General features: G+C 33.9%; 1 protein-coding gene across 1 annotated transcript in view; it reads right to left on the bottom strand.

Annotated features, from left to right (window-relative positions):
• LOC143248127 (atrial natriuretic peptide receptor 1-like) overlaps positions 1-17,355 on the bottom strand; it is a 69,557-nt gene that overhangs the window by 11,542 nt on the left and 40,660 nt on the right. The window contains exons 10-15 of the mRNA XM_076496559.1: positions 13,881-13,952; positions 13,269-13,422; positions 12,370-12,546; positions 12,072-12,240; positions 5,805-5,954; positions 892-1,015 (exon numbers count right to left, since the gene is read on the bottom strand). Coding sequence (XP_076352674.1) covers positions 892-1,015; positions 5,805-5,954; positions 12,072-12,240; positions 12,370-12,546; positions 13,269-13,422; positions 13,881-13,952 — 846 coding nt within the window. The remainder of the gene's footprint in view (positions 1-891; positions 1,016-5,804; positions 5,955-12,071; positions 12,241-12,369; positions 12,547-13,268; positions 13,423-13,880; positions 13,953-17,355) is intronic.

Genomic DNA, 17,355 nt, shown 5'->3' with positions numbered 1-17,355 from the left:
TCTCTCAAAACAACGCAAAGCCTAACTATGTATAGTGTCTCTGATTATGAAATAATAAATTAGAGAAAATGCAGTTATTCAACACAGTGTGTTATCAAATAGTGGGAATTAGTAATTACTCGTATAGAGTAACCATTGTTTCGAAGTGTGCAGAACGTTTCTGCAACAACAGCTTGGATCCACAGACAACATGACAACCATAAAGGCGCTTTCATAGACGCTTACTGTGATATAGGTTAATTTTATCACATAACTTCAAATCTACCGTCGTATACGATCAAAATTATATGATATAGTTTGAATGATTTGTCATTTAGGCTTATGAACACAGCTCTCATATACCTTTATAATATACCTTCAAAATAATTGCCATAGATATTCAAAACAGTTTGATTCACATTTTACTAAAATGGACGAAAACTGTATCTAAATCACATTCGTGTATCTAAAACGACTAATTTTAATGAGACGAATTTTACACTGTTCGATTGCAGTTAAAAATACTGCAACTCGCTTTTTTATAATCCTAATTTCAGTTTTTTGTCTTACTTACAAATAAAAAATAACTAATTTCATAGTTTAACACAGATTTCTTAACATCTACCTCTAAACTTTTGTGTTTCTAGGATGTTGTTTTATATTGAAGTTTAAAGACCAAGATAAAAACCATCCTAATGAAGGCAAAAAGCGAAAGGTCAATACGAATAAACATGTTTTCTGAAATGGATCTTTCTTTTATTTACAAAATCCAAAGTTTATAAACGATGTTAAAATCGAACATTAGGTACATGATATAATAATATAATAACGTAATATAATATAATATAATAATTTATCAACAGACAAATGAAATATCAAAAATTAAGAACAGTTTCAAGGCAAATAAAGTACCTCCATCGGTGTGCTTTCCGCTGATAGAGCTGTAAAACCAACAATGTCACTGAAGAAAATAGTCACACATTCAAAGGCTTCAGGTCTCACGTGATTACCTTTCTTTAACTCTTCTGCAACAAATCTGAAAAATTAAGACAGAATATGTTTTGTTATTATAATCAAGAAAAATGTCCAGATGCTTAATGTTTATCGCCAATTGTATATTTTACTGAATAATTCTCTAAGTTTATATGAAGCATCCGGGAATATTTAATGAGCATTTTTACGTGCGTAAAGCTTATCCTTAAAGTATCAGTTAACATTTTTTTTTTTTAAATACGATGATGACTTAACCCTAACTTGTTACCCATTTGTTTAAATAATGGGATTTCCAACGTCTCTCTACACCACACCGGCCCGGCATGGCCTAGCGCGTAAGGCGTGCGACTCGTAATCCGAGGGTCGCGGGTTCGCGCCCGCGTCGCGCTAAACATGCTCGCCTCCCAGCCGTGGGGGTGTATAATGTGACGGTCAATCCCACTATTCGTTGGTAAAGAGTAGCCCAAGAGTTGGCGGTGGGTGGTGATGACTAGCTGCCTTCCCTCTAGTCTTACACTGCTAAATTAGGGACGGCTAGCACAGGTAGCCCTCGAGTAGCTTTGTGCGAAATTTCCAAACAAACAAACAAACAAACTACACCACACCCAGGCCTTGCATGGCCAAGAGGTTAGTGTGCTTGCGCTTAACATGCAATATGAAGGTCGCGTATTATAATCCCTGTTCCACTAAATTTGCTTGGCCTTTTAACCGTTATAAAGTTACAGCCAATCCTAGTATTAGTTGGTAAAAAATAACACAAGAATTGTCGACTGTGTGATAACTAGCTGCTTTTCTTCTAGTCTTTCACTGCTAAATTAGAGACAATCTCAAAGTACATAACATTGCAAATAAAGAAGTTAATACCAAATGATCAAACACATATTTATGAATTATGACTTGATTTTTTTTTCACTATTATGTTCACAAAGAAATAAAAAATTGGGAAACTAATGGTTTATAAGGATGTCATATTTTTGAAACAACATTACAAAATATTCTAAAATGTAGAAGAATAATTTTCTAAAAGTTTCTTTTACTACGAAAAGTAGACTATCGCCCACGGAGAATTGACTTTATATCAACAGCGCGTTTTTCTAAACATTGAGGAAAGTTTCGAGCGCGAAAGACATAATGGCTGTAACTTGTAGTAAAGTCTTTTTACCAGATAATTAAGCTAACTTTATCATTTTATTTCCTCTTCTTTGTAAAACACATTAAAGATAAAATATTTTGCTTCTGTAATGACAGCAGACGTTTGTTGTGAGTTCACTGTTACCATTCTTTTCATATATAACAATGTTTTTCAACTAAGAAAGAAGAAATAAGTTTTAAATTTGAAATGAAAGAGTTATTTTTACCAATAGTGGAAACACCTCATCTAGGTACTAAATATGTACAATATTTTACTGCTTTATCTTGAAGTAAGAAAAAACGTCGTAGAAAATCCTATAAAGCGTATAAATCAACTGAGGTGACTAGGTCTCATTTATGTCAAAACGTAAACTTAGACATCAATGCAATAACCTGTATAAACTTAAAACAAAATAGCCATTGAAATGTCTCCAGCAAATTTGTGTTTTTAACCAAATCCCTTGTCAAAACGTGTATAAACATGTATAATCGTGCAATAAATATCAAGTAGACATTGATCACAGTACAAAGAGAATGTTAGGAAAATTTATTCACAATTACTAGAAATTCAAAAACTCATTGAATTTTAATAATTTTGAAAAGCAAAGCTTTTATCAAAAAGAAATTCTTAAAGAGGTGGTAATCCGATCTAATGGAATTGGTAGGGAGTTTGAAAGTAGAAATCGTGACAATAATATCTGACAGATGGGGTATAATATACTCTTCAAAAAAAGAAACGTAAAAGGCAAAATATGAGACAAATTCTTAACAAGTTTATTCCGGGTAGTTCTGTATGACATGTGTGAAACTTTGTACATTCACTGCAAAGTCTGCAAAGGCGAAGTCCACGCTCACTAGGTGAAGTTTAACGTTACTCAACGTCAATAACGAGTATGCCACCCGTGAGCATCAATAACTGCTTGGCATCTCCTGCCCATGGAAGCGATGAGATGACGAATCATATCCTGTGGAATGGCTGTCCACTTAGCCTGCAAAGCTGCTGCAAGCTGAGGTAGAGTCTGCGGTTGAGGTTGTCGCCATCGCAGACGTCAGTCCAACTCGTCCCAAAGATGTTCAATGGGGTTTAAATCTGGTGATCTGGAGGGCCAGTGAAGAACGTTGATGTCGTGGTGTCTCAAGAAGACAGTGGTGAGTCGGGCTGTGTGAGGACGGGCGTTGTCATGTTGAAAAACGTCGTTGACGTTCACCATGATGGGTTGCACATGGGGCCTAAGAATCTCGTAGACGGTTTCGTACGGTCTGATCGGAAATCCCACGCAGCGCTGGTATGGTTGAGGCAGTAGATGTCGCAGTGGTAGTCCTATCCCGAAGGTTACGTAACCGGATGTTGCGATCTTGTGCGGGCGTGGTCACACGAGGTCTGCCAGATCGTGGACAGTCATGTTGTTGGTGACGATTCCATAGCCTTGTGATGGTGCTTGTGTGGACATTCACAGCTCTGGCAACATCTGATCGAGATTCGCCTGCTTCCAAGCGACCAATGGCGTTGTTGCGTTGTGCTTCAGTCAGTATTGGCGTAACTGTATTGCGTGTTGGTGGCTTAACACTGAGCTATGGAAACCGAGAACCCTTCACTTTTATATGGATTTTGCACACGTTGCACTTGCAGAACATGCAGATCTCTCAAACAAATTTATTGGACACGCATGCGTTTTGGCGAAAAAACCGATGTTTTCCTCCGTTTTCAAAGTGCACAACTTTTATTGTCATTTTGGTTTGACAATCAGTGCCTTAACACGTGTAACATCACATACTCTGAGCTTGTAACGTTATTACATATATTTCTCTTTAAAATAACAAAAATATCCCTTTTGCGTTTCTTGTTTTGAAGAGTATATTTACGTATAAGAAAAGTAACAATATGTTTTATTGGGAGGGATTCGAAGTTTGAAAACCCTTTAATTTTTAGGCTATTTTTAAATACTAAACTGTGTTGTGCACGATATAACAATTTATCAGAGATTCCAGAGATGGAAGCCAGATAGTCTTTAGAGCAAAACAATTTACAGTTACGACAGAAAGTGTTCGTACCCCTGAGTCGTGAGTAGTTTATTCCTCATAACTTAAAAAGTATCACGATTAGAATAATGAAAGTATAATGTATGATACATATTATACTAACACATATCTACAGAATCTTTTATGTAAATTGAACGACAAATACATTGTTTATAAACAAATCACCAAACATAGGAGGGGCAGAAAGTGTTCGTGTGTCTACTTTAATGGTCAGTTGTGTAGCCTTTCAGGGGAATTACTCGGCGCAATCTCTCCTCATAACCCTCCATGATCGTTTGACAGTACTCGACTGGTATTTTCTTCCATTCTTCTTCACAGAAGGCCTCCAACTCTTGCAAGTTTTTCGGATGACGCTGATGAGCCCTGGTCTTCAACTCATGCCAAACGTTTTCAATTGGGTTGAGATCGGGTGACTGCGATGGCCACTCCAGAAGGCTTATATGGTTCCTCTGCAAACCAGGATTGCACATATTTCGATGTGTGCTTAGGGTCATTGTCGTACTTGAAGATCCATCGACTGCCCAAACCGCAAGTTCCGACCATCATTCTTGATATAAGTGCCTAATATATCAACGTACTCTTCTTGCTATACCCATAGCATGATCGAGCTACCTCCGTGTTTAACTGTAGGGATGATGTTCTTTGGAAGATTTCGTTCCCCCTTCTTACGGAAGATATTGCGAACATTATTGTGGCCGAAAAGCTCGATTTTACTCTCGTCTGACCAAACAATACTCTTCCAATAGGTAAAGTGTTTATCTACATGCTTTCTTGCATACCTCAATCGTGCTTCTAAATGAACAGGCTTTAAATATGGAGTTCTACGAGGACGTCATGCTTTGAACCCAGAAGAGCGTAACATGTTCGTAACTGTAGAGGTGCTTACTTCAACCCCAGTTTCCCTTACCAGTTTCTGTATGTCATTATGTGTTAAACGAGGATTACTACTAACTTCTCTGAGAACCTTCCTCTTGATTCTCTCTGGAATTTTGATGGGGCGTCCTGAACGAGGGAGGTTAGCAGTTGATCCTGTAAGCTTAAACTTGGCAATTATGCTTTGCACAGTAGATTTCGGCACATTAAGTTGTGTAGCAATACCGGAAAGAGACACACAAGACTTGTATTTTACAATAATTCGGTGTTTTTTAAATCATTGGACAGTTGTTCGCCATGATGACCAAGCAGATAATGACGGCGACGACGCTAAATTGCCGGAAGTACATATCTGCTGTCTAAATTCCAATAATTATGAACATAGTGTCTCGTTCTGGAATGGTATAGCGTAGTTTATTCGCCAAACTAAACAAACTTTTTACGGGAATATCAGTTTTTTCACACGTTCTGAAATGTTCGAGCACTTTCTGCTCCTCCTATTTTTAGCTATTTGTTTATAAGTAGTTTATTTGTCGTTTAATTTACATAAAAATGTATGTAGCTGTGTGTTAGTATAATATCTATAATACGCAATACGTATATTAGCCGAATCGTGATACTTTTTAAGTTATGAGTAAAAATTTACTCGGAACTCAGGGGTACGAACACTTTCTGCCGTAACTGCAAGTATGAAAACTTTCAAACATTTAAATCTTAGTAGCTGAAAACGTTTTGCATTACTAATAGCCCAAAATATTCAGTAACTATTAGTATATTATTGAGCTAACCTTGGAAGGAGCTGACACAAAAGCTCATCTGTTTTTTTCTTCTCCTCAATTAGTGACTCTGATTTCTCTTCAACTAGCTGTTCAAGGTTATTGGCATATTGTTCCATTCTGGCCAGCAAGTTATCAAGCAAGTTTTTATTGGATACACCTCTGAAAACGTACAAAAACGCAAAGTTTCCTGTAAGCCTCTTTACAAAGATAATATACCTTTTGTTTTCAAAACTAGTATAATTTTTGTATGAATTTACAAATATTATTAACGATAGGTTTTAGAGATATTTTGGCTATAATTTCAACACAGTGAAATATTCCAGATGAGCTTAGTAGGTAAAGAAGTAAGCCAATTCTCTAAACTCTTGTAATTGTAGTATGCAACATCCGCAATTCAAAGACCCAGACAGCTCTATAAAATGAGGTTAAAATCCAGCTCTTACCATTCAGATATTCACCAAGCCTTCTCTTAAACGTCCTTAAAGTGATTGCATTTAACACATTTGAAGGAGCACATTCTAAATGACATTCATCGTGTTTTAAAAATAAAGCTGTCTTCGCTGAAGATGAATCCTTCCCTGCACATTTAAAGTTTTTGCCTTCTAGTCTTATCATTCTGACTAATAAATAAAAATAAAAAATGATGCATCAACATATTCAATCACCTTAACGTTGCCAAACACTTCTATTATATCACCTCTAGCTATTCTTTTTCTCTTTTTTCCAACATAAAATAATTTCAGAGGTATTAACGTATCCCCTTATGACAATATTTTCATCCTAGTCCTCCTCTGAACCTTTGCTAACAATTCAATGTCGTTTATAAAGCAAAAATAAATACTAAAATTGAGCACAGTGGAACATTTTTGTAAGTAGATCTAAAATCCTGTTTGTCCTATCACTAGCAACAGCACATCGCTTAGATGGTTTAAGAGACTTAGCAATCAGAACACAAAGGTCTGTTTCTTCCATAACACTATTAAAGTTATCGCAGTCAAAATTACACTCACAATTCAAATAGTTGTATCCCACACACATTACCTTCTGTTTATTATAACCAAACACCGAGTGCCATTTATTTACTTAAATAAAAAATATTCCAAATCCTATTGTAAAGCAGCAGTATTCTCATGACCAGCAAAACCCAAAACGTTAATACTGTCATCAAATTTAAACAATCTATATGTCATTCCTTCATCAGCTGAAAAAAAAGAGTAAAAGCCCTAAAACCGAGATTCCTCATTGTGATTAAATGGGCTACTTGTGTAGCTTTTTTTTCTTAACTTCGAACAAATAAACCTCTCCAGCCATTTTTCTTATTCAATGAGCCAACCTATTCCCTATATCTGAAGATATATATATATAGAGAGAGAGATTTTTATAAAATAAAAAGTGGCTTGCATATCGTATTATTAACTTCCTTGAAAACCACTGAGTAAATGTTCTGTTTCTGGAGCATTAACATTCTTTAACCTCAAACATTAAAAGCTCAGAATTAATCTGATAATCTTTTTTATTCTTATTTTCATCTAGCAACTGTTCAGAACGAAGAATATTGCTTAAATCTTTATTAGTAAGAAAAAGAAGAAAAATGTAAAATTTAATAACCCAGCCATCCTGTAATCATTAAATACTAACTTTCCTATATCATCCTTCAAATATCACACACCCATCATACCATTTATAACCGTTAACGCATTTGAAGAAATATTACTTTTCACATTTTCAGCGAACCCTTTTTCAATTAGTTTTCATTTCCTCATCTCCAGCTTGACCAACGATCTCTATCTTTCATAATCCTCCAAACCTCTCATTATTGCTATCATTTATACCTGATATTTTCATCTGCAGCCACCATGTGTTTTTCTAAAAAGAACATGAGTATCATGAATATTTAAGAAATTTTGTTTTCAAAGTTCTCAACATTTAATCAATGTCTTCAATTAACTCATTTTCTTATTTCATGCAGATAATTCTTGTTTCATCCGTTTAAAATTCTCTTTTTTGAAAAGTGGAATCCAATTTATCATTTCTTATTTATATGTGCAGTAAAACACCAAACCTAATTGATAAATAATCACTTTCACCAGGATTTTACCCAAATTTTACTCTCTAAGCAAATTTTATATTAGACTTAAAATACCTAAAATACATTGTTTCTAGTAGTTTTCAAGACCTGTTGGTGAAGAAAGCCATAGCGGAAGTTTCTAAAAACCCCGCTTCCCTTATAACTTGACTGTATGCCTGAATTTAAAATCTTCTTTAATTATAGCCCCTTCAACATCTGAAGTCTTTATCTCAAAATAGAGTTTCACGTTAATTTCGTCAGCTTCATCTGATAGTCTGTAACATAATCGAACTAAAAGCATTCTCGTTTTATGACTTCTAACAGAAAGTCAAGCTGATTAACTCTTTTTGCTGAAAGCTTTAATGTCCTCAACTTGAATAAAATTTATCGCGCATTTTACATAAAAAGACACTCCTTCATTTCTTTATAGTACAGTTTCTGATGTTTAAGTAGTTCTATGTGCTAGTTACTCTCTCTAGCATTTATAGTGTTGCAAAAATCCACATAATCTGACGCTTAGTGTACATGAAACAAAGCTGCTTAATCAAGTATATTTACGTTTTACGTTTTATTTTGAAATAACATTTTTAACATGGTATAAAAAAACTTTAAAATTTGTCTCTAACATTTTCATAAAGCCACGAAGGACTACGTGCGCTTAATTGTCCCTAATTTTGAATTAGTAGACTACAAAAAAGTGGTTTCTCAGCAATATTCACTGTCATTTCTTACGCCACTAAAACCGAATAGTGTGTCTTGACCGTCAATCTTATAGTGATCTCATAAATTATGGAACCTGTGTTACAGCAACTTAACGCGAACCACGAACATTCACATTACTCCACATTCGATCATTTATATATTCTTTATATTAATATTTAAATCATTATTTTTTTAAATGAGTTTTTTGAAGTTATCACATGAAGAATATATAATATTACGTACTGAAAGGAATACTGGTTACAATCAATAACGACACTTAACAAAATCTGGTGGTTAAGGAGTAAACTGTGGGATCGAATCACAACATCAATCATTTTCGCCTTTATAGCTGTAGAAAGAGTTATAATTTGATGGTGTAGTAAAATTTTACCATCGAGTTAACTATGAACGGTGTTAACTAGCTTTCTTTCCTCCAGCCTGTCATTTCAAAATTAGGAACGACTAGCACAGATAACCCTCCAATAGCTTCCGACAAGGAACATAAAACCAAAAATAACTTTTCTCTCACGCATCGGCTGGCTTTTCTTTTAATGGTTTATTCACCAATCAAAGTATTTCTTTGTTCCGCAAATTCATTATATTATCCCTTGTTTGTTTGTTGTTAAGCGCAAAAGTACACAATAAGTTGTCTTTGCTCTGCTCATCACGACTATTGAAACCGATTTTTATATTTTACACAGATAGTATTATTTGTAAAATGTGTGGATTCGTCAATATGCAGAATTTCTAGAGCCTTATGATGGCCAAGATACTATATCTTTCGAGATACTAATAATTTAAAATCAACATATTTCCTCAATGATTTAAGACCGATCAATAACGTTTAGAGGAAATAATCCCGAAAAAAGGTATATTAAAATACTTGATGAGTCCACTGGAGTAAACACCATTAATAGCCGTACCAGTAACATTCTCCAAGGAAAGGCTCATAATTGAATGGTCTTCCACCAAAAAACTTTGTACGTGTTAAAAGTTTGTCATTGGGCAACTCTAGACAAATATGTTATAAATTAGCTGTAAAATATTTAGTTGGGAAAAAAATCCCTCAGACTAAAATGTATTACTTTTTTATAGATATATTTACTTACTTTATGCATTTCTGTTGGAAATTCTTATGCTGAGAATTTCCCATGACAACCTACATTTTTTAAATGGTGAACTTTCTTTAATTTCCAGGTAAAGATTGCTATTGTAAACATATTAATCCTGTTTTTATCTATGCAATTTTTGTAGGATAAATTAAATCGAAAAGCAGTTTTGAACATATTATTATATATTTGTTTTCCACCAAAAGTAAAATTGAAAATATAATGTATAACAGAGAGGCAAAACACACATTTTGACTCGTCGTCTCTGTCATGACTGAAGTTTTGTCTATTCAAATCTCATCAGCAGAATGTGTTTTGAATTTCGCACAAAGCTACTCGAGAGCTATCTGCGCTAGCCGTCCCTAATTTAGCAGTGTAAGACTAGAGGGAAGGCAGATAGTCATTACCACCCACAGCCAACTCTTGGGCTACTTTTTTACCAACGAATAGTGGGATTGACCGTCACATTATAACGTTCCCACGGCTAAAAGAGCAAGCATATTTGGTGCGACCGGGATTTGAACCCGCGGATTACGAGTCGAACGCCTTAACACACTTTGCCATGCCAGGCCACATCAGCACAGACTGGATCAACTAATCTAATAAATACAACTAAGCTCCGCATCGTATACTGGTGATATTTTACGTACGTGTGTGTGTGTGTACTGAGCTAAAGCAGTTTTTGTGTGTGTAAATAATATTATGACATAGTTTATTGTTCGATACTATATAAGAGGCCAACTGTCTAATTATTATATTAGATTTTTTTTCAACGAAATTCATATTGAAAACATAATCTGTGATACAGGGTTAATGTGCTCTTTATTTCGTCGTACCATATGTGGTGAATTAAAAATGACCCGAAAATACGTATATGTTGTATACATATTACGATAAGAAGCTTAATTGTATCTTTTTTAATTTACTGGCTCAAGTCGTACTGATGAGCCTCCAACAGACGAAACTGCAGTCTAAAGCAGAGGGCGCAATGAAACAATAATTTATTAAGCCTCTTTACGGATTACATTTTAAACTGTGTCTCTGAGGATAAGAAATCTACAATACAATCATTAAGTAATTTTATAATATTTATAACAAATTATACTGAATGCCATAATATTATTCACACACCCCGATTACCCTCAGTGATATGGTGAAGGCAACCCCTGTTTAAAGCATGGGCTTACCGTGCTGAACTCCAGTACCACACACCAATTAGAAGGGTTAATTGTAAAAGGCTATGATTGTAAAAATATTGGATGTAGAGGTTCTGTCTCGAAGGGCCTCTATAAGTTGAAAAGATAAGGGCTAATAAAACCCTTAATCCGACCTTGAGTGAAGGGGATGCAGAGGGCATTTGCCCCCTCACCAGAGCCCTGGGAGCACCAAATTAACAACTGGATGACCCATAATTTAACCTCTCCCTTTTAGTCTGTAGTTCATTAAAATATTTTTTTATGCTTGACATCAAATATTAACATATCATCAGAAATATCATTACTAGGTAAATTCCTTGGTTTTCAGTGTCAGACTGATTACTAGATAAATTCCTTGGTTTTCAGTGTTAGACTGATTAAAATACGCTAACATCTCATATTTCATAAGACGCTTAGCAGTTATGTGAACAAATGAGTTGAGGGTTTTTTTGGGGTGAAGGCGCCAAATTATGTTTTTCCCCCAGGCGCCACACATATTCATTACGTTTCTGATTAACCTACATTAATTTAGAATGTCATACAGTGGCTTAAAATGAATAAAAACCACATGAATAACATATTTTAAACATTTTTTTAAATAAAATAAAGCTAATATTTCTGTTGCACGTAAACTGGTTTCTGCTTCAACCTTCATATTGCAGTATTAAAATGTTATTTGTTATTTCATGTGTATCAGAGACGTGTGATCCATTAAGTGACACTTTATGTTTCTCCATCGATAAAAATTATATTTTAATTCTAGAAGAGTTTATGAAATATGTCAAATATTCCAACTTTTTCGAACACTTTGGTTTGCTAATACTGGTAAGTAATGAAAGATAATACTCAAAACATCACTATTACTAGTGTCGTGTAAAACTGGACAGCCTAATAAAATGGCTTAAGACTCTACAAACTTTCGTTTTTCCACCAAATGTAATTTGGGTTTCTTTTGAAGAAAATAAATGATCTGTTCCTCATCACAGACATTCGATTCAAAAACACGTGAGTTTTAAAAGGTGCTACTAAGAAGTAAGAAGTATACAAAATCTTATCCAAATTTAACAATAATGTAATATTCCTATTGTCATGAGCAATAGTTTAGTCACATGCACGTTTTACAGAAACGTTCCCTAATACACAACAAAGCCAATATGTTTCTTTTCTTTTTCTTTTGTATTTCATTCATCTTTATACATACTTGGTGATTTTCTTGAATTGGACTTTAATATCTGCGAAGCTAGGCCTACATCCTGGTAGCTCCGACCAACATGCGCGAACCAAGTCCATTAGTTCAGCTGAACATTCATCATAAGCAATTTCCGGGCGATATGGTGGCGTTGTTCCCATTCTGACACGGTCCAAAATTTCTAGTTAAAAATAATATTTCTTTATACTTATATCACTTGCATTAAATGTCATTTCAAATTATGTTAAGTTTGTCTCTGCGTTTTTTGTTGTTTTTGTGGCAAATGGTATTAGTAATACGAATAACTAACCTTCAGGATCTATTATAATACTGTTGCGCCCATGTCTTTCTACTGATTCGAATGGTCCTGATCGAGTAATTATTTCCTGAAGTATAATGGCAAAACTGTAAATATCACCCTTTTTTGAACCCGTTTTCGTTGGAAAAGGTTCCCTAAGGTGTTCAGGAGCCATCCAAAAGAGAGATCCTTGAAAGAGGGAAGCATTATTAACAGTGTTTGGTTTAGCACCTTGAAAGAAATGTATATAGATATATTATATACATATATTTCAGAGTTATAAAGATAATTGTGATACTCGGAACAGCGAAATAATTTTGACAAAATATACAGTAAGAAATTGAGCTTCCTCAATTAATTCAAAGAAGCAAAAAGCAATAGATTCGAAGAGGGTTGCAGTGTTAAGAAAAACCTGTATAACATAGTGTACCAGAACAATATTACACACGGTATTCTAGAATATGCTCATACTCAACATTCAAGATCTATTAGTGGAGTTGAATTTATTCCATAAATCACGATATTGTTAAAACATGGATTCGACTTGTTGGGAGTATATCCAATTACAACTCTAAGCATCTTTTTGAAAGTTTATAATTATAATAAACGTTAAAAAGTGATTTTGTATAGAACTAACAGTTCTATATTTGAATATTATTGCATTAGAATGTATACTTGATATAAAAATTAGCTCAAACGTTAAAAACTTTATACATTTCTTTATTCAACAATTACAAATCTGTTTACCTTTAATGCAAGCGATTCCATTGAATTATTTTTAAAAACAAAATTATATATATTAAAGAAGACGTAAAGTTGTCATTCAACTTTTATGTTTTAAGAAGCCTTTTTGTCTCTTATGCCCTAATCGTTGTCCAACACGTAGTAACAAATCTCTGTATGATACTTACGTGGATTTGTTTTAGTATCTACGTCAATCTGTTCATGTACATACTTTAGGCCATAGTCAGTGATTTTCACAATAAAACGTCCGTGAATCACACAGTTGGTTGACTTCAGGCGACCGTGATATTCAAGTGAGCTGTCGTGAATATATTTCATACCCTGTAAAACATCAGAAGTTAGTTACATAACTCACCCTTCTAGTACTATTAAGTGAAGTTGGTTTATGAAACAATTAGTAGGCATATTAATAAAAACGCAACCAACCATCCTCCTTCAATAATTCAGTATCTAAGATGAAAGCAACAACAATGAGAGAATTCATAAGCTTTAAGTTCGTTTTTTTAAATACATATGTTTCTATTTTAATTATTTGTATTTTTCTGTCTTTTCTTGATTACACTAAATATTGCTTACATTTAAAAGTTTTCACTATTATTTGTTTATATTTCAAAGTATAAGAAGATGTAGTATATGATTTTATAGCACTTACGACGTAATCAGCTCTCTAATAATATAATACAATAATAATGTAAACTCGACATATAACTTAACAGCACCGTCAATGCTAAACTTTTAAAAGATTGTTACACTTATGATTCAAAGTGAAGTAAACGTACCTCTAGGACATCACTGATCATTGAATATCGAAATGTCCAATCGATATTCATGGCATCGTTCTCCAACATATCCTTGAAAAAGTCAAATTATCAGCATCAGTCATACCACTTAATATAGAATTACTTTAATTGTATTTGAGTATAAGAATATGGATAATATACAAGATGGTCCAAATTTATCCTTCCTTTTTTAATTTTAATAATCTAACATTTAAGAAAATATAATCATGCAGTTTTCAACTCAGGCGGTTCTTATTGACATGTCACTATACTTCTACTGAAACAATAACAGTCCGCCCACATATGATGGAATATGTAACATATATATATATATATATATACTTCAAAAATAAATATTCATTAATTATATTGCCTATTGACAAAATATTAAAGCCCACAACATTTAAAAAGAGAGACACGTCAGTTCTCTGCACGGATACCAAAAGTTCGTACAGCAGAGCCTTTAGGATCCAAATAAACTCTCAAACTGTACTCTAATCCAGAGAAATATCTTCATACGTAAAGTGGAGGCTGTAGATACGAAACCGAACTTCATGGTGAAACTCATCTTCTGACTTCTTTAATAGGATAATAAACAAGATTTTGATGATGGAGATGAACGCTCACAAACTTCCACCCCCTCTTCGAAACCAATGTCCATTTCCATATGATATTTGATCAAATAATCCAAAATTATAGTAGTCCTATACATCCAAATAACTTTAAAAGTCGTGCAATGAAACCCCAGTAGACTCCTTTTCGTAAAATTAGTTTTAAAAGGTTATGAAATACGTTTGCAAATATTTATCTTTGTAGAAGCTGGTAATGATAGAAAGTGTGATATCAAGAGTGAATAATTATAATCAATAGACTAAACACAGATCAATTTATATTGGTTTGTTTTGAATTTCGCGCAAAGCTAAATAAGGGCTATCTGCACTAACCATCTCTAATTTAGCAGTTTAAGGCTAGAAGAAAAGCACCGGAAACTCTAATGCTACTCTTTAACCAACGAATAGTGGGATTGTCCGTAAATTATAACGCCCTCACGGCTGAAAGGGCGAACATGTTTACGGGGATTTGAGTCCATAACCAAGTGGAGCGCCCTACTCACCTGGTTATGGAGGGCCGAGCCCAGATTGATGAAGGGAGAATATTTGAAAGTGCAGCAAGGGACCTGAAACATAGTTCTTATAACGTGCAGTTAACTTCGTATTTGAATGTAATCGTGATAACCATTTAACTTTTCCACTACCATAGGTGCATATATAGAACACAGTTTTGTTTTTACCTGGAAAAGGATGGTATTAGTTCTATGCTAGTTTGAAATTCTGTTCAGTCGCTAAGAAATGCTTCTGTTGAAACTCCTCAAAGTTTCTGGTCTCAAGATGCAGATAATCAGCGAAATAGGAAATAGAAATATCACTTTAAACTGAAGCAACTTATTTTACGATCAATTTATATAAAGAGTCTGAATGCAGAAAAAAAAGCAATTATATAATCGGTCCACTAGTATTTTTTTTTTACTATAACAGTTAAAGACTTTCAAGATCAGTATAATATCTTGTATAAAACTATCTGTTTATTAATATTGTGTTCCTATAGTGTTTTTACATTTAAAGTTTCATGCAGTAAATAACACATGTATGTGAGAGAATAAGCAAGTTTGATACTTCCTTCTAGCTTGTGTCCAGGAAGAACTCTTCAGAACTTTCACCAACATTTTTTATCAAAACAAAATGAAAGTATTAAGAGTTTGAATACAGTAATACATATGTGAAAAAAGCCGGCATTATCATGGAAATTATTGATTATTTATTAGTAATTAAGCAGAAAGCTACACAATGGGTTATTTTTACTCTGCCAACTACGGGTATCGAAACCCGGTTACTAGCAATGCTAGCATATTAAGTCCGCCGACATACTGCTGTGCCGTTGGAAAAGCTCTAGAAAGTATCTCTCAACAAAATTTTTATGTAATCGAATTACACGGCATGACTGATAGAATAGGATACCAATCTTCAGAAGTCCTGTTTCCTATTATGAAAGAGAAGTGTCCAGGTTTGGCCATAAAAAGTCTTGGGGTGTTTCGCAAGAAAGAAAACTATTAAAAACCAAAAACACGTTACTGAATTCTGATATATCTAATTCTACGCATCACATGTATTGAAAAGAAGGCAGAATACTGACACATTTCGAGTTTAGAGAAATGAAGAAATATCTGTTAAACAATCAAGCCAATTTTTATAGTTTTTTTTCTAAATTACGAGATAGAAAAATTACATTTATGAATAACACGTCTGGTACATAATTAAAAGTACAAAGTTTTTGTTTTTTTCCTTTTTTCATAAGATCTGAATTTTCTCTTAAATTTAACTTTTCCTTTTTAATTTCTCTTGTTTTTGTCATCGTGCTAATATTTATCGAGAAGAGATTTTTTGTAAATGTTTCTTCAAACAGATTGCTTATTGTTAGCTCGACTTAGGTGGATGTTTCTTTACGTGTATACTTTTACTATTAGTCAAATTTAAATGATTTTTTACTGTATGACTTGATCTTTGCTAACTCATAAGTTACTCTTCCTACAGAATGACTTTATTTGTGTTTTCAGTATGTTCAAAAGGTGAACAGTAGCTCCCTGTCTCTCCCGTAATATAATAAATCAGCTTCAAGTGTTAACAATAACGAATAGTAGATGGGAAGGCTCAGTGGATCCAACAAGGCTATGCTTGTTGAGGATAGTGAAGTAAGGATTGGGTGCACTGATTATTGTCGTTAACCAATTTTTTTATGTCTGATGTGTGACTTTTTTTCCTCTGCGTAGGTTAGGGATTTTATATCATTAAGACATATCATAATATCGGTATTAGTTTACTTAATTCGTTAATGTTTTTAATTTGTGCTATATGTTTCTTCCTAATTTCCTGTAATTCTTAAATTCTCATTAGTAAAATATTAGACCAAAGGTTTCGTTATTATAATGTATTTATGAGAAGACTATATATATAATTTAAGTTATCGACCTGCATAAAACATTTTAAAAGTGTTATTTATGCTACCTTAGTTTTGAATTTTTTTCTATTTATTTCATTAAATTGTAGTTAAATTGGCTATTATTTTTTATTATTTTCATTCTATCAAACATTCATATTTTCTTTGCGTGCGAACATAACTAAAATATAAAAGATAAAATTGCCATTAGGCAAAACCCATTTACAATTACCATATTATAGTAATAGGGTTTATCTTTTTTATAAAAAAGTGTGTGTTTTCTTTTAGCAAAGCCACATCGAGCTATCTACCGAGCCCACCAAGTGGAATCGAACCCCTGATTTTAGCGTTGTAAATCCGTAGACTTACCGCTGTACTAGCGGGGGCCTTATAGAAAAGCAACCCTGGGCCACCGCACACGGCACGACCAGGTAGTTAGGGCGCTCTTGAATTGTAATCTGAGAGTCGTGGGCTCGGATCTTCG

This window comes from Tachypleus tridentatus, chromosome 4 (assembly GCF_004210375.1).
Source record: "Tachypleus tridentatus isolate NWPU-2018 chromosome 4, ASM421037v1, whole genome shotgun sequence".
NCBI classification, from domain to species: Eukaryota; Metazoa; Arthropoda; class Merostomata; order Xiphosura; family Limulidae; genus Tachypleus; species Tachypleus tridentatus.
The sequence above is the reverse complement of the archived record's forward strand: the minus strand, read 5'-3'. Positions and strand labels throughout refer to the sequence as shown.